The sequence below is a fragment of the Prionailurus viverrinus genome, chromosome C2 (assembly GCF_022837055.1).
Source record: "Prionailurus viverrinus isolate Anna chromosome C2, UM_Priviv_1.0, whole genome shotgun sequence".
Classification (NCBI taxonomy): Eukaryota; Metazoa; Chordata; class Mammalia; order Carnivora; family Felidae; genus Prionailurus; species Prionailurus viverrinus.
The window spans coordinates 10,729,390-10,748,082 of NC_062569.1; the positions used below are offsets into that span (position 1 = coordinate 10,729,390).

Sequence of the window (18,693 nt, forward strand, 5' to 3'; positions counted from 1 at the left end):
GACTCAATGATGTGACCAGGAAGTTTCTTTCCATCTCTTGGCTCTTCCTTCTATCACCTTCGTCCTATGACTGGCTCCCCCTTGTGGTCACAAGATATTTACCAACAATTTCCCCGCCTACTTACTTCCTCAGAACTCTGACACAGCCAAGCCCTGGGGCACATGCCTATCCCTGAACCAATCAATCCGTGTGGCCAGGGGGTGGAAGCAGCTTAGGCAAAGCCCCCTTCCCCCCAGGAAGCCGGGGCATGAGTGGGTGGGTGGTTACTGAATAAAAACTAAGACAGATAACAAGAAGAGGGACAGATAACAAGAGGAGGAGAACTAGGACAGATAACCAGAGGTGTGGGCCAGGCAGCGACAAGGTCCACTATAGCCTGGACTTAGAATTATTCTGAATATTCTAGGAAAAAAAACCCTCTGCCATGGACACACAAGTTTTCCCAACACATACGTTCCAAATGCAATGTCTCCTTGGCCAACAGCTTTCTTGCCACTCACCTTCCTTAGTCTCCCTCAAACACCTTCTAGATCGAACACCTAAGTTCACCTACCCCCTAACTTGTAACCATACTCACTCCAATCTTCCTCGTTGCTCTCAACACCATGGACATAGCTGTCACCTTCCTTCACTGCCATCTGCTTACAAGTCACATTTGGCAGAAGCCCGTGGTCAGAACTTCTACGCAAGGCCAAGTTAACAAATGCTTCTTAACTTGTCCTCTTACACAGTACGTGTTTGCTCCTGTGCCCCTGGCCTTACATGCCCAACTTTTTTTCTTTCTGTGAAAAATCCATCTTTTCAATTAAAATAATAATTGTCTAGGGGACAGAAATACAAACTTTTAATTGATTTTCTACCCAAGGCTGTAGCTTCAGTGAATATTTTTTAAAAATCTAATGCGTACTTATTTTTGAGGGAGAGAAGGCGGGGAGGGGCAGAGAGAGAGGGAGACACAGAATCTGTCAGCACAGAGCATGATGTGGGGCTCAAACTCCCGGGCTGCGAGATCATGACCTGAGCTGAAGTCGGACGCTCAACCTACTGAGCCACCCAGGAGCCCCTTCAGTTAGTACTTTCAAATATCTGTGCTCTGTGCAGAGATAACTTTATGTATTTAAACTCTTTTGTGTGCTGATACCCTGGGGGGATTTTTCTAAGAAAGCAGCAACTTTTAAATGTATCAAAATATTGAACCTTCTTGTCTCTGGGTTTTCTTGTAGTTCTCAAATGTTGGCTACATATCTTGGGGGCTATGAGTTGGGACACTGCAATGGAGAGAGATTGATTGCCTAAAGCATGTCACTGATTGGCCGTAAGTGGGTAAATACATCAAACTCAAAACCCACCCAGCTCCACCAAAGAGGACGTGATGCTTTTGGAAGGGCAGTTGGTGGCCACCTATGCCAGAGAATAGTTTAAGCACTCTGTATCCTGTCCTTGTAATAATATTTTTCAAACCTCAGAAACCTATTCTTTTTATGTTTGCTATATCGCACGTGGCTTTTCTTAAGAGAAAAATGGAAGCCGTTCAAAAACTTATAGCTTCATCTGAACAGCAGAGAATCATTGTATTGTCCCAAAACCCGCACTTAAAATTGCACGAACAAAGTCAGCATTCAAAAGAGGAAATAAGAATTTCCTTTCAGTTAAAAAAATAGATATTTGGTCTTGCTTTGTGTTTGTTTTTGGGCAAACTCTCAGGATGACACAAATGGTCAAGCTCCTGAAAAGCCACAAATAAAGACAACAAGCACTCCTGCCTGGAAACAAATGAGTATTGTTCTCTAGAAATAGATCTCATTGGGGCTACTGGCTCAAGAAAGACCTATAGCCTTTATGGAGAATATTTCCAAAGTGGGTTATGGAACTCTTCACCCCAGAAGCTGCTTCCTATAAATGGGGCCATGATTATAGAAATCACACACATACACACACACCACAGTGGGTGGCGAGGACATAAAACAGACTTCTTTCTTTCTTTTTTAAAAAGTTTATTTATTTTTTTTGGGGGGGAAGGGGCAGACAGAAATTGAGGGCAAGAATCCCAAGCAGGCTCCCTGCAACCATCCCGTCAGCACAGAGCCCGATGTGGGACTCGAACTCACGAACTGCGAGATCATGACCTGAGCCGAGATCAAGAGTCGGACACTTAACCAGACTGAACCACCCAGGCGCTCCCAGGCTTCTTTCTTGATGGTTGTTTCCAGAAGTTGCCTGAAACACGCATCTGGAAGTTCTAGTTTTTCTGCCTTTTGTCGAGCTTTGGTTGCAATACCAAGTACTTAAAACACCCAGTACACGGAGGATGACTATGCCTCTGTGAGTGTGAGACAGAGAGGAACAAATTCTGACTAGTGATTTCAACTTTTCTTGCAAAATCAGCGAGTTGGAGGCTGTCCTGCTGGTGACCAGGAATGCAGCCCCTCAAGGATTGAGCGCTGATCACCTGTGGGTCTGTGTTGCTAAAATCCGACTGTCACAGCTCGCTGGATGCCGGACTCAGAGTGGCCTCTGGTACCCCCAACCCTCACCCACTCCCACACACCTGTCCCCTACACTCCCCTTATTCTCGGTCCCCGTCTCCCCACTAGCTCTTTGGATCCAGAACCCAGGAACATTCTTCATTGTTCCTTTCAAAGGTCGGTGGTGGGTGTTGGACACTGAAGAAATCTCACCTCTCCTCTACAGAGGCAAACAGAACTTGGATCAGGACTTACAGGTAAACAGGAGGACGGACCAAATAACCAGACGACTCACAACAGAAACAAACAGTACTGCTAAACAACAGCAGAAGAGTGAGGCCCCGGGGGGTCACGTCCGCAAAGTGCGCAAGCTAACGTGGCTCACTGTCATCAACCCTATTAACGCTTCTGTGGTTTTTTGTTTTTCAAAAGAAGCTCATGTTGAAAAATCACCCACAGCACACTGCCTTACCAGCAAGAACCATCCTAACTGAACACACTTCCTCTAAACACGCATCTGCCTTGCTGCCTGGGGTTCTTTCCACCCTCTGATGATAGCTAACAACGATGCCACAAAGTAGTCGTTCTGGAGAACTTCTGGTCAGGTATTTTCCACAACGTAGGGTACATGAGTCCCTGTGGTCAGTGAGTATCTTAAGGGACACGCAAGTACTTATTTTCATGGTTATGCACTAATTCTAATACGTATCAGGAAAAAATGCCACCAGCAAGCACATCAGTCCGTGCACTCAGCAGCACCACGTAGGGTGAGCATCTTAACGAACTGCAAGGCCAGAGTTTCACTAGGTGCTTTTTCTGGGCCCTCTGGTTAGCAGATGAGAATCATGGCCACTGACGATCCCCGGGCTTGGGGAGATGGGTCTCTCCTGCCACCCTGGTCCAGTGGCTGTGGACAAGGGTCTCTGGGCAACGTTGCAACTGGACAGTCCCGTGAGGGTGAAGATGTATCCACAGCACCCCAGCTCAGGCTGTGGTAACAGGTCTCCTTTCTCAAATCAGACACCTTACCCGGGGATTTTGAAACATTTAATCAGAAAAGAGTCTAGCATTTGAAAAGTTAGGTTGATAAACTTGACACAGTCTTGATATTAGCAATTTCTCTATTTATACATTGTCTAAGAAAATAAGGTCTGTGAAGACATCCGCAAGATATTGAAGAGTTCGTTACAAGCTACAGCAAACTGCAGATAAGTATCCAGTTTAATTGTAACAAACTGCCGCGAGCAAATTTAACTAGGTATATAAAAACATTAGTCAAATACAATTCTCTGGAAATATACATCATACCTACAGTTTGTCGGGTTTTTTGTTTTCGTTTTTACAAGGAGATTCTTCGTGTTTTCTCCCTCCCTTTTAATTCTCAAAATGGCCAATCACTGTATGGTCCTGGATCTCCAAGCTATAAAACTGAAATATGTGTTCCCAGCATAGCAGATGGTGACCAGAAAGGCGAAGAACTACAGGAAACAAAGCATAATAGAAAGAGGGCTTAGGGCACATTCTAATTAGCAAAAGTTATCATTTCGCCTCCATTGAATCAGGCACTCACAGCATCCCTTAACTCCAGGCTTCCTCATCTAAAACTGCTTTATTGGTTCAATTACCTTCCTTCTGAAATGATCTCTGGCTATGCTGGTTGTTTGGGTTTTGTTTTGTTTTGTTTTGGTTGTTTTTTTTTTGTTTTGAAACATATCTGGAAAGCTTATAGTTCTGCTCAAATAACCACAGGCTGTTCACTTTGGGGTGACTATGGTGGGGTGGCATCCGAGAAAAGCACATGAATTCCTAATTTAGTACAGGCAATTTTAGACCAGGGCTTAACCTCAGACTGTCATACGATCAGTTAAATAAAGGAGTCGAGTTTGTAGGAGGAAGCGATGAACCCACGTGGTACGAATGGGGAGCAGGGAAAATGCAGGCCCCTCTTCAGGGGCAGCTACTGCCCAGTTCCGGTGGATTCTTGCTGTAGGATAGCTTGAGCCATGTGCTGCTACGGCGTGTGATTTTTTTGTTAAGTTTATTTGTCTAGTTTGAGAGAGACAGAGACGGTGCTCGTGGGGGGTGGGGCAGAAGGAGGAGACAGAGAATGCCAAGCAGGATCTGCACTTCTGGTGCAGAGCTGGATGCGGGGCTTGAACTCACGAAACCGTGAGATCATGACCTGAGCCGACACCAAGAGTCGGACACTGAACTGACCGAGCCACTCAGGTGCCCCAGAGCTTGTGATTTTTAATGTCATGCATACCACGCTCTCTACGTTTGAGTAGAGATTTTCAAATATAAATACAAGGATATAATGAATGGCTATATTATCATCAGTCAGCCTTCACACTATCATTTTGGCATTCCTGTCTAACTGCCCCCCACTCCCCTGCCAATGGCTTCACTGGGGGATGGAATATTTTAAGGCCAATCTCAGAGAAACTTCTAGATTTAGTTTTTACAACCAGAGCGACAATACACACGATGGCTTAGAAATGCAAACCATACAGAAGCGTGTGTGTGTGTGTGTATATATATCACAAAGCAGAAGCCCCTCAGGCCTCTCCCCTCGTCACCCAGCCACAGTGTCTGGAAGGAACCTCTGTTACTGTGTACTTTCCTCCGCATTCCCAGTGCATAAACAAACATCTCTACTTCTCAAAAAAAAAAAAAAAAGAATCATAGTGTGTTCATTGTTTTGCAACTGTCTCCCCACTTGAACTGTAGTCAGTAGAATTATTCTTAGACGGCCACAAATAGCTTTCCTCCCTCAAATACTTACTCTGTTCCAAACTATCTGGCTGTCACTCAAGCTGGGTCTTTTAGCCTCTGTGCACCTCAGGCCGTCGGGAGGCCCCACTAATTTTCAATGCTTTCAAACCACAAGCCAATGGCCAGTGTGTCACAACTGTGGGTGGTGCTTTCCCCCTCCTGCAGATAATTTGGGCCTCCTCCTGGATCCCCAGCCCCAGTGGGAGGAGGAGACTGTGATCCTGACCATGGAGGTTTGGGAGGGGGGGTGGTGGTGTTGAAAGGGCTCACTCACCGATGAGGCTGCCCAGCTGTTGAAGTTGTGGCTGTCCCTCTCCGGGGAGACAGAAGAGGCATCCACCACAGCGGCCGAGAGGTATAAGACGAAGGCACTGCCATTAAAGCACAGACCCTGGGAGAGACAGAGGGGTGGGGTGGTCAGGGAGTGTGGAAGGTCTGGGCACCTCTGGACCTGAGAAGTGGCCAGGACCGCATGCCAGGTGTGGAAAGGGTGCATCTGGACGCTTGGGAAGGGCTTTTTTTTTTTTAAGTTTATTTTTTATTGAAGGGGACAGAGAGAGAGAGAGAATACACAAGCGTGTGCAATCAGGGGAGAGGCAGAAATAGAGGGAGAGGGAGAGGGAGAGGGAGAGGGAGAGGGAGAGGGGGAGAGAGAGAGAGAGAGAGAGAGAGAGAATCCCAAGCAGGCTCCTTGCTGTCAGATCCCGATACAGGGCTCAATCTCATGAACCATGAGACCTTGACCTGAGCCAAAATCAAGAGTCAGGTGCCCAAAATCAAGACTGAGCTACCCAGGTGCCCCCCACCCCCGAAGCAGCTCTTCAGGGCCTCTAGGAGGAGAGGGCTTAACACCAGCTTATATACAATACAACCAGACACCCCTCACCTGTCCCCCAAGATACTCAGGCTGCCTGCTCATCCCTTCAGCCACTTCTCTCTCTCAATTTGCTCTTAATCCTTGCTTCACCCAGATTTCAGCCATGGCGACCTACTGGCTGAGGAAGGCAGGTAGCTGGGGGCCCCAGCAAGATCTGCCTGGCCCATGGCCCCAGCAGGTACAGCCCTTCAGCACCTGTCCCTGACCCAGAGCTAGGAGACAGCCTTTCCCAAAGCAGTCGAGCTGATCCATTTCCCTGCTCTAAGCAGGGCGGGACATTTAGGTGAACTCCTCAACCCTAGCAACAAGTTCTTCAAACTAAAAAGATTATACATATTAATAGAGCCCTTTGGGAACTAATCTTTCCCTTGGCTTCACCTTATTTTTTCCTATTCTTAGAGAAGACAGATATGTAAATCCAAGGAGGTATTTGGTTTTCAGCTATATTTAAACTCTAGGAAATCCTACTGTGAAATGTGTGAAACCTGATCCTATCTGAACAAGGGTGAGAGGAGGGGGTGGGGTGGGGCAAGACTGATGCAGAAACCAAAGCTTTATACAGGTAGGAAGAAGGTGGCTCTCAAGGCATAGATCCTCTGTGGTCTAACAGCTCTCCCTCAGGAATTCAGAGAGACAGGAACAAATAGGGGCAAGGGGAGGAAGCAATATCTTTTTCTTCTTAGGGAAAGAAAGGCACATAGAATTTTCCAGATGCAGGTCCAAGCATTCTGAGGTGGGTTGTGTATCCCTGTTGCCTCCTCCACACTTATATTATGCCGGGTTAACGAGATTAACCTTTATGATAAGGGTAGTCCAGGATTCAGGGTATCCCCTGATGCTCATCTGCATAGAACTGTGTCCCCAAGAAGACGTGGTTTCCCTGGATGACTCATTATGTTTGCTGGTTGTGGGGTTTTTCTGGGTCCAGAAACACATTTGTGCATTACAAAAAGTTTTTATAATTAATTAATTTATTTTGAGAGAGAGAGAGAGAACACAAATGGAGGAGGGGCAGAGACAGGGAGAGAGAGAATCCCAAGCAGGCTCTGCACGGTCAGCACAGAGCCCGATGCAGGGCTCGAACCCATAAACCGTGAGATCATGCCCTGAGCCAAAGTCGGATGCTCAACCGACTGAGCCGCCTAGGTACCTCCCCCAAGTTTTTTTTTTCAATTGCACATTCCCTCCAGAGTTTTATACATTTGCTATCTGCCAAATAAAGGACGCTTCATACATATTTTTAATGCTGAAACAGTTAAAGGTAATTACCTCTGAGGAGTGGGGGACCTTAGTTTTCACTTTGTGGCCTTTCCACAGGTAGTGGTTAAGTTTATTTTTATTTAATAAACTAGTCACGTCTTACATTCGAATCATTAAAATGCTTAAGAAAAAAATTTAAAAGTAATGCATGTTCCTGGTAACCAAATAAAATCCAGTGTGGATACAAGAATCTGGAGTAAAAAGTCAGTCTATTTTTTTCACCTCAGCTTTTTCCTTTGGGATATAAACAAACACCCAATTTTATACAAAAGGAGCCACAGAGTTATGTAAACTTAGAGGTTTTTTTTTTTCTTCACTGAAAAAGATACCAAGGGCAATTTTGCATGCCTGTCCAAAAAGATGACCTCATTTGTTGTCATAACACAAATACCTTAGAATCTAACTTTCCCCTATCGATGGACATTTCACGTTCCTAGTTTTCCCAGGGTCACAAATGCTACTGTGACGAATGTCTTTAAACAAGTATTTGGGGGTGCCCATGCATGTCCAGTCCCCACACAAGGGGAGAGATGACAGAGACAGCATTCGCAGAGGTCAGCCTGGTCAGGACTGCCCTGACACTGGCCCTGGGCCTTGTCCCCACTGCTGGGTGGGTGAAGGGCCGGAGAGGGAGTGGTGACAAGACTCCCTGAGGATATGTGTCCCCATCCCTTAGTAAGTGTGGCCCAATCCATTTTTCCAAGGCTCTCTTTCCCTCGGAGAGAAGCAGGGAAGGGCTTTCTTCCCCCCTGCACCACCCTGCGGGGCCCTGCTGGGTAATCACAGCCTCCATTCCTGCTACCTCGGTGTGGAAACTCCTCCTGCCCGCCTCCCCCACACCATCTTCCTAGGACTCCCAAATTAAGTATGTATGGGGGATGCCTGGAGTGGGAAACTAGTGAAAACAGGTGGAGAGAGGAAAGAAAAAAGAAGGGCAAAGAAATCAGGATCTGAGATTGTTTTTTTCTTTCTTTCTTTTTTTTTTAATGTTTATTTATTACTTTGAGAGAGAGAGAGACAGAGCGTGAGCAGGGGAGAAGCAGAAAGAGAGGAAGACACAGAATCCAAAGCAGGCTGCAGGCTCCGAGCTGTCAGCACAGAGCCCGACGTGGGGCTCAAACTCATGGACCGCGAGATCATGACCTGAGCCAAAGTCAGACACTCAAACGACTGAGCCACCCAGGTGCCCCAGGATCTGAGATTGCTATAGAGGTTAAAGAACAGAGATCTGTGTGGCTACAGAAGTGGCGAAGGGTAACACACAGCTTCGGCAGCCTCTGGAACATCACTGAGCTTCGTCGAAACACAAGGTCGCACTGCTCTAGAGAAGCAGGACCCGAGTCTGAGACTGCTCAGGCTGAAAAAACCCTAGAGCACCCCCCCGCCCTCCCCCCCAACTCAAATGCCAGTTCTCAAAGCATCCCCGGGCCGCAGGGAACCCAGAACAAATACAGTGTCTTACCAAAGTTTCCCAACTACTCCGTTTTGGGAGAAGGTGGAGGGAGGCTCTTCTTTTCTGAAATTTGATCCTTCTTTGGTACAGAATGTCCTACCCCCCCCGCCCCCCCAAATAAAGGCACACAGATAAAAACTCTCAAACAGCTGGCCTCCCTGTTGGCCCTCCACCGTGTAGCACTGGTGTCCACGACTGACCAAACCTAACTGCGGAGAGAGAACTCCTCATCCCTTCACAGTGGAGAGGAGGAAGGTCCTCTCAGCTCCAGCGATTTCCCGAAGGCTAGGACCAGGGCATTTGTGAACCCTGGCCGCCAAGGAGACTCCAGGGTTGACGGCTGTGGTTGGCAGCAGGGGACCTGCTTCCCATTCCCCGGCTATCAAAACCCTTTCGGTGTCTATTTCTTCACCTGCAAAATGGAAATAATCCACTCCGTGTTTGCAGTTAGGGTGAGGTGAAATGATGTAATCTATGAAGGACCCAGCCTGACCTCTGGCACACAGTAGGTGCTTCATGAATGGTGGCTGCTACTGCCTATAAAAGGAGGCTGTGCCCTCTGCCCTGTACTGCTCAGAGTGCTTGCAACGAGGCCGACAGGGATGAGCTGTGGAGGATGAATCCTCAGAAAATGCATTTGTGCAGGTCCTGGTGCTTAGTGCCCCAAGGAGGACAAACAGTATTGCTTTGAAGTTTTAGCTCAAATCAGATTTGTCACAAAGCACATCCCAGCCTCTCTGGGTGACGCATATGGCCCAGAAAACATGCCTACAATTGAATCAATTCCAGTGCAAAGCTCATGCCTTATCAAGCAAAGAGCTACAGGCAAAACTATGAGACTCTGGTTTTTGTCATGTCCCACGGGCTGGTCTCCCAGCCAAGTTCCCAGTGGATGAAAGCCTGGTCTGCTCATCCCTTCTCGGCAATCTCAGATTCCCCAAATGCTCTGAGAACCAAAAGTAAATCCAAAAGTCGTCTGGCAGCAAAAGCTGACTTGTACTGACATGGGGGCAATGCAGTCTTTATTACCCCTCTTTGCAGGAAAATGCACGTGTTCGTGCAGAAATGCTAACATGTCTGATTACAGTGCTGCCCCCAGACTCAGGATCTTACGCAGTAAATGCAAGAGATTATTATCTTTCTAAAATTTGAGGGGGTGGAAATCCTGATTCTAAACCTATCTGGCCTAGGGGCGCCTGGGTGGCTCAATTAAGCATCCGACTTCGGCTCAGGTCATGATCTCAAGGTTTGTGAGTTCGAGCCCCACATCAGTCTCTGCACTGACCATATTGAGCCTGCCTGGGATTCTCCCCTCTGCTTATGTGCTCTCTCTCTCTTTCTCTCTCTTTCAAAATAAATAAATTATAGAAAATAAATTTAAAGAAAAAAAAAACTACAGAAAACATGCCTAGGAACTGAGACTCAGCAGAAGTGGAATTAAAGGTACTGCTCATTCTTTTGCATCTTAACCATTGGCTCTCCCGTTACAGTTTCCAAGTTCTCTCCCTCCAAGTTCACAAGTACCTTCCTCAAGACATCCTTTAAGACCCATCGTCCTCCCAAACGGCATTCCTCCCGTTCCTCCAGGTCACTTGAATGATGCCCTCTCCCCGTACTCCCATGTAGCTGTTACTTCGAGGTGCTTTCTACCTTTTGTGATTCCCCACATCCAGATGAGTCTTTCTTCCCGGTGCCCACCCAGCGAGGCAGGACGCCCGTTCCAACCAGGCTGCGTGGGCTGCCCCAGGCAGCTACGGGCACCTCTGCTGGAGTTACTTTCAGAGCCTGCCCCACGTTCCCAAGAATCGTAACGGAAAATCCTCACGTTCGTATTTGGGGAGATTGTTAAGAGTCCGTCAATGTGTTCCGTGCAATCAAATGAGACCTGTTATTTGTGTTTGTGTGTGTGTGTGTGGGGGGGGGGGTTAACTTAGCTAGCTCTGAAAGCAGCTCCCAGGAAGAACCAGGCCAGATACACTTGAGCAGTGAGGCCACTAAAGCCTGCCAGCTTTATTTCAGTCTACACCACACTTACACACTATGCTTCAAATCTGGCTTATCAGCCACTTATTTGGAATTGGATAGTTTTTTGATCCACTGGTTGAAAATAAGCAAACAAAAAGATAGTATCGCTCCGAGCCCTGTTTTGTACACACACACGTGTGGCACCACTTGGGGTTTTTTTTGGTTTTTTTAAATCGTGCAGTCAGTCCAACTCCCCAAAAAGATGATAAATTCTCCAAAGGCAAAGGGGACCTCACCTTTTATCTCTGAGCTCCCCTCAGGATGTGTGTGATCAGTCTTCAAGATGACACTAAATGCTGCCTCCTCTCTCAAGAGTTCCCAGCTGTCCCAAGCTGAGGTGGTAGTTTTCATCACACTTTGTACATACCTTCACTTCGCTATATGTTGTAGGGTACCATGATGGGTTGATTTTCTGTGTTAACCTGACTGGGCCACAGGTGCACAGATATTTGGTCAAACATTATCCGGGGTCTATCTATGAGGGCTTCTGGATGATATTAACATTCAAATCTACAGCCTGAGTAAAGCAGACTGTCCTCTCTAATGTGGGTGGGCCTCATCCAATCAGTTGAAGACCTGAATGGAACAAGAAGGCTGAGTAAGAGAGAACTGCTCCTGCCTGACCGCCTTGAGCTGGGACATCAGTCTTTTTTCCTGCCTTTGGGCTTGAACAGAAACATCAGGTTCCCTGGTCCTCAGGCCTTCGGGCTCGGACCGGAACCACACCATCAGTGTGCCAGGGGTCCAGCTGGCTGACAGCAGATCTTGGGACTTCCCAGTTTCCATAATCATGTGAACCAATTCCTTCTAATAAATCTCTTCATGTGGGTGTGCACGCACACACACACACACACACACACACACACACACACACACACCCTATTGCCTATGCTTCTCTAGAGCACTCTAATACAGACTTTGCATCGATAGTGGGGTAGACAGATTTGCAGCCTGGAGTGGAACTGATGCTATAACAAATACCTAAAAATGTAAAAGTCGCTTTGGAACTCGATAATGAGTAACGGCTGGGGAGTTTTGAGGAGCATACCAGAAATACGGATGTTGAAGGGGATTCTGGTGAGGGCTCAGAAAGAAAAGAGAAGAGCTGGAGAGAAAGGTGCCATCTTCTTAGGGAATACATAAATAATCACAAACAGAATCTTAGTAAAAGTGTGCATGTTGAAGGCCACTGTGGAGAGATCCCAATGCACACGTGGGGAACATGTTTTTGGCAACTGGAGGAAAGGTGATCCTTGTCATAAAGTGGGAAAGAATTTTGCTGAACTGGGTTCTATTGTTTCATGGAAGATAGAGCTTACAAGCAACAAAACTGGATTAACTGGATATTTACATGAGGAGATTTTTAAAACAAAGTGTGAAAGGCAAGGCTTGGTTCCTTCTGTTTGTAGTAAAATGCAAACGGAAACAGATGAATTAATGAAGAAATTGCTGGGGTGCCTGGGTGGCTCATTTGGTTAAGTGTCCGACTCTTGATTTAGGCTCAGGTACATGATCTCACAGTTTGTGGAATCGAGCTCCACATCGGGCTCTGCACTGGCCGCACAGAGCCTCCTTGGGATTCTCTCTCTCCCTCTCTCTGCACCCCTCCCCTGCTCTCTCTCTCTCTCAAAATAAATAAACTTACAAAAAAAAGGGGCGCCTGGGTGGCGCAGTCGGTTAAGCGTCCGACTTCAGCCGGGTCGCGATCTCGCGGTCCGTGAGTTCGAGCCCCGCGTCGGGCTCTGGGCTGATGGCTCAGAGCCTGGAGCCTGTTTCCGATTCTGTGTCTCCCTCTCTCTCTGCCCCTCCCCCGTTCATGCTCTGTCTCTCTCTGTCCCCAAAAAAATAAACGTTGAAAAAAAAATAAATAAATAAACTTACAAAAAAAAAAGAAACCATTAAGCAAAAAAGAAGCAGAACTTGATGGTCTGGAAAGTCCTTAGCTTAATCCATATTGTAAAAAATAAGAAAGCTTGCTCTTAAGAGAACACCAGAGGTGTTGGCCGAACAACCATTTGATAAAGAGATCACGGGTGCAAACCACAGATCGAATTTTGTACAGGCAGAAGCCAGGAACAGCTAAGGGATTATACCCGTGAAACACTGCCAGTTTGAGTGAAAGCGGGTGGAGGTGGGACAAAATAAAGGAGTTCTGCCGAATTTCTCAGATTCTATAGGATAGAATGATAGAGCTATTTGGCTGTGAATATGCGCCTATCTTCAAGAACAAAGAATGAATCATCCAAAGGCCATTCAGTGATCATCAGGCCCAGGGGACAGGCTGGTTGCTCCTCAGTTGCGAAGAGTTGGGCTGCTTCCCCGGTGTGAGCCAGGACATCTCCACCTGGTGCCTCAGGAGCAGGCCCACCCTGTGGAGGTATGGGGGTGACAAGAGGTATGGGGGTGACAATGCCACCCCAGCGGGCCTGGAGGGCAGAGCACTGAACCAAAGAGGCTTATTCTGGAGCCTTAAGATCCAATGGAATTTGCCTTGTAAGTGTTGGGCTTGCCTGGGGACCCGCCACTCCTTCCTTCTTCCCTGTTTCTCCCTTTTGGAAGGGGACTGTCTATCTTGTGCCTGTCCCACCAGTGGGACCCATAACTTGTCTGGTTTCACAGGCACCCTGAGGAATTCTGCCTCAGGGTGAATTCTACCTCCAATCTCAGCATACCTGATTTAGATGACATTTATAGGTGAAAACTCTGGATCTTAGATTTCAGTTGATGCTGGAATGAGTTAAGACTTTGAGGGATGTTGAGATGGAATGCATGTATTTTGCATGTTAGAAGGGCAAGATTTGGGGGAGCCAGGGGCAGATGTTATGGCCTGAATGCCTACGTCCCCCAGCGTTCACATGCTGAAGCCCTAACTGACAGAGTGATGCCATCTGGAGATGAGGCCTTTGAGAGGTAATTAGGGTTAGATGACGTCATGAAGGTGGGATCCTCCTAATGGCATCGGCTCCCTTACAAGAAGAGATGAAAGAAAGCTCTCACCAGAGACCAGCTATGATGAGGGACCATAAGGCAAGCTGAGGGCAAAGCACAAGCTAGCACACCCCCCTCCCTCCAGGTAGGCTATGTGTGACAATCCTCAGGCACTCCTGGCTACCCAAAAACAAAGACAAGGGAAAAACAAATGGCTAACTGATCGAGATCACAGTCTTGCAAGACTGAGTCTCCATCAGTTTACAAGATGGATGTAAATTACAAGAAAAAGGCAATCTTATCCATAGCCTAACCTCCAGAAACCTTACAAACTCAGTTTCCTGGAGTCCCTAATACCACCCCTCCCCTCCATAGTTGTGGGGAACAAAGGCAAGAAGGAAATAGCAGATAAAATTAAATTTCTTTGCAACCTGCAGTCCATTGACAAATACTTGAGGCAAATCCAGTGGGTCACATTTCTCCAGGAGCCCCCAACCATCCTAATGTCAATGTCTTACTAGAGGGAATACAACCTTAGTTTGAAAATAGCAGTCCTCCTATATCTTTGGAGTCCTCGTTAGCATATGAAAGTCCTTTGGGAGGCTTCCCTTTTGTCTTTACCTCCCCCAGTTCCATAGTATATAACTGGTCACTCTTCACAATCCCAGTGCAGCTCTTTCTGCCCATGGGTCCTGTCCCCGTGCTTAAATAAAAATCACCCTTTTTTGCATAAAAGACATCTCAAGAATTTTTTCTTGGCTGTCAGCTCCGAACCACCACTACTCCAAAACCTCATCAAACTATACTGATGCCTGGTTTTAGACTTCCAGCCTCTAGAAGTGTGAGAAATAAATTTCTGTCATTTAAAGCTACCAGTCTGTAGTATTTTGTTATGATGCCAGTGCACACTAAGGTATATTTTCTTATCTATTTCACCCCAGACTGTATGTTCCCCTTAGATTATCCTGCACCCAGCATGGTGCCCGGAGCCAGGACAAGCCTCCAATCCCCCTTGACCACACTTGCTTCCAAATGTTAGGATATCTATTTATTCTAACAGTAGTTTCATTTTTCATTCTAATCCTGTACACGCTATGCATCCCAACATCAAAGAGCTCTGTGTGCAAGAAAGTGAGATCTGCCAAGGCTGGGGCCCTGACGTACCTGTTTTCCAGGGAACTAACAAAGAACTGAACTTCTCTTCATTCAGTCTTCTGAGAACTGGTCCGCTCTTTTGCCTAAAAGAAATCCCTGGGGGTTCTAGGATGGCTCAGTGGATTAAGCGTCCGACGTCGGCTCAGGTCACGATCTCATGGCTCGTGGGTTCGAGCCCCGTGTCGGGCTCTGTGCTGACAGCTCGGAGCCTGGAGCCTGCGTCGGATTCTGTGTCTCCCTCTCTCTCTGCCCCTCCCCCACTCACGCTGTCTCTCTTTCTCTCAAAAATAAACATTAACAACAACAGCCACAACAAAAATTAAAAAAAAAAAAAAAAGAAGAAATTCCTGGACTTTCCCATATGCCCAGTTTCACACTCAGGTATAATCACCCTAGAGACAATAGGAAAACATAAAGATTATCTGCTGTGCTGGGTTCTCCCTGGCTTTGCCCCCTGCTTTGCCGGCAGGGAGACAACTGAGTTGAGGAAAGAAGGACTAAGTTCCAACCTGCATAGCGGGCAATGGACAGTAACAACACCCCCGGCCTCCTTACCACTGTTGTCCAGGGCACCTGCGGGATCCTGGTGTAGGTCATTGTTATGTAGATGATGAGGAAGAAGACGGTGAGGACCCAGTAAAACACGGCTACAAACATGACCCAGCCAAAAGCAGGGACCCGGAAGTACTCGGTTCCGGCGATAAGTGTCCATACCAGCAGTCCCAGAACCTGCAAAACGGTAGAGGCGGTGGAAAAGAAAAGGGAGACACAAGGAGAAAATAAAGAAGCAGAGACAGAGGGAAAAAAATTATATCAAGTGTCCATTACAGCCTTTATTCATATTTCCACATACACACAACTAACAAATATAAAACGGGTTGCAAACTCGGGTGCCCATAAATGCCAGAAGGTACAATTTATTGTCAAATTGGTTTGAGGGCCAATTTTTTAAAAAGTAAACTCTACCCCCCCCCAATGTGGGGCTTGAACTCACGACCCCAAGATCAAGAGTCACACGCTCCACTGATTGGGCCAGCCAGGTCCCCCTGTGGTGCACCAGTTTTCTTAGATCTTTCTTTTTTCCTCCAAGAAAACACAGCAACTCAAGTTTGTACATGACGATCTTGATTTTTAAATATTTATTTATTCCTGGGAGAGTGCTAGCAGGGGAGGGGCAGAGAGAGGGGGACAGAGGATCCAAAGCGGGCTCTGTGCTGACAGGTTGACAGCAGCAAGCCCGACGTGGGGCTCGAACTCACAAACTGAGAGATCGTGCCCCGAGACAAAGTCGGACACTCAACCAACTGAGCCACCCAAGTACCCCGATAATCATGATTTTTAAATGTTAGCACTAATGATGATTTTTAAAACGCCATGAGGGGACAAACCACACACATCTGTGGCTGGAATTTGCTCACAGGCTGATACTTGTCAAGAAAACAAGACTGCAGGTGTACTTGAGGTCTACTGGGACTGATCCGCTCTCAAGGGATGAATCTCTGAGGATACCCCACGGCCACTACTGTCTGCCCCCCACCCACCCCCGGCTTTCCCTCACGCCCCTCCCCCTCTTCCTTGCAGAGGGCAAGTAACACGTGGCCTGAGAGAGCTTCTGAAAAGGAGAACAAGCAAGGGCCCAGGGCAGATGCCGGCATTCAGCGTTTCAACGTAAGTTGTGCATTTATTCCGGTAACAGCCAACCAAATCTTCACCACTGCTGATGAACAAGACCAAAGCCAAAGCCAAATGAATGTCACCCATGGACTAGAGGCAGGTTTCATCAAGGGAAAAGAAACCGATCCAAACTGCAGGCGTCTTTAGCCCTGAACAAAGGGAAGCCTCGACAAAGTATGCATCTCGCATTCCAGTACCTTCCAGGGACCAGGACTTTATTCCTAAGCCATGAAGAAGTTAGATCCAAACCATATCCCCAGGAGACAGCATCAGGAGCCCGGGGCAGGCTCTGGCTGCAAGTTCTGGATTGCTGTGTGACTCAGGACAAATTATTTCATTTCTGCTTTAGCTGTGTTCAAGGTGTAGGGAACAAAATACTAAAGAGACTTTAATCACAAAGCTGGGAAGATGGTTTTCACTCACTTGTTTAACCCTTGAGAGCACCTAAACTCTGCCAGGCCTCCTGCTGTCAGGCCCCAAGGACGGGGTCAGGCACACATTACTGAACACACCCTGCTGTACATAACTTAAAGCCTCGTGGGGGGAAATATCTGCATAATTCTAATTGTGACAAATGCTGTAAAGGAAAACAAAGGCTGTGGTAAGGGTGTGTAACACATATGACCTTGTTGCAGGCATGGGAAGTGTCAGGGAAGGCCATGCTGAAGAATACCCTCCAGACCCAGTAAGAGCTAGCGAGAGAGACAGATGGGAAGACAGAGTTCTAGGCACAGAACTTTCGTCCGGAGCGGGGAAGGGCTTTGCTGCCTTCTAGAACCTGTAAAGAAAGTATAGAAAGTTAGGACGCTGGTGCAAAATGTTAGGTTGGGAAGGGTCAGATTATATGGGCCCAGGCGTAAGTTCTTTATACTGTCGCCAGCTAGACCCAGAACCTGACCTTTACTGCCTCACCTGCTTGTACTTATCGACCTCTGTCCCTCATGTTTCCTTAAGCTCTTCTTTCTAGCTTATCTTCTAACTCAGGCAAAAGACCGGACGGGCACAACATCCCATGACAGAAATTGAAACTACTCCTCAAGCAACAGGAAGTGGCCGGACCACTCACAGACCGGTTTGCACTTAACCCCCACTCACGCCTGTGCAGATAGACCATGGAGTGACCCAGGGAATGACCGACAGTTACCTTTACCTCACTGTAATACTAAACCTCCACCCAGTCTCCAAGTCAGAGGGCAAGCCTCACCTCATTTATGTACAGGCACGTTTCCTTAAGGCGCACGCGTGGCCTTATGCCCGCCTCTACATACGATGACAAGGCTCCCCTATCTAAATATTCATTCTAACCCTAAATAAAAGGAACCCTTTCACCTTGCTTGGGAGTCAAGGCTTTGAAGTTATTCCCCTTGACCTCATTTGTTGCAGATAAAGTTTCCTTTGTGCCACAACTCCACCAGGTGTGGTTCCTTCTATGCCTCGCCAAGGAGGGAACTCATGTTAGTTTGGTTGTAATACCACTCTGGCTGATTGAGGAGAATGGACACATGGAGGGGAAAGGTGTGTGTGTGTGTGTGTTCACAGCTCAGAGACTGTCACAATAGTCTCAGTGAGAGAAGATGACATATTCAAGACCGAGATGGTGGCAGCGAATATGCAAGTGAGGGAACTTGAGACAGACTTCAGAAGCAGCTAGGACGTTAATAGACTTCACAGGTTAGACCAGGATGAAGTGGAAAGACATGCAGAGTCTCTGGAAAGATACACGATGTGCATTAGGGTGTCGTTTCCTCACCTGGAACAATGAAACAGGAACAGGTTAACAGGCTGATCTGAACAACAGTTCCTCAGTTGTTCAACCCATGCAATCTGAGGTGGTCAGGGACTCCAGATAGCGATTAGAAGGGGACGCTGCAGGGACAAGAGCGCAGGCCCCTTTTTAAGAAGGAAGACACATATGGGCCACCTGGGTGGCCAAGTCAGTTATGCATCTGACTCCGGCTCAGGTCATGATCTCACGGTTCATGAGTTCAAGCCCTGCATCTGGCTCCCTGCTGCCAGCAAGAAGCCCGTTTCAGATCCTCTCTCTCTGCCCTCCCCTGCTAGAGCTCTCTCTCTCAAAAAG

General features: G+C 47.3%; 1 protein-coding gene across 1 annotated transcript in view; it reads right to left on the reverse strand.

Annotated features, from left to right (window-relative positions):
• Positions 1 to 3,575: 3,575 nt before the first annotated feature.
• CMTM8 (CKLF like MARVEL transmembrane domain containing 8) overlaps positions 3,576 to 18,693 on the reverse strand; it is a 109,809-nt gene continuing 94,691 nt past the window's right edge. Inside the window, exons 2-4 of the mRNA XM_047874966.1 lie at positions 15,495 to 15,668; positions 5,516 to 5,632; positions 3,576 to 3,944 (exon numbers count right to left, since the gene is read on the reverse strand). Coding sequence (XP_047730922.1) covers positions 3,861 to 3,944; positions 5,516 to 5,632; positions 15,495 to 15,668 — 375 coding nt within the window. The 3' untranslated portion in view covers positions 3,576 to 3,860. The remainder of the gene's footprint in view (positions 3,945 to 5,515; positions 5,633 to 15,494; positions 15,669 to 18,693) is intronic.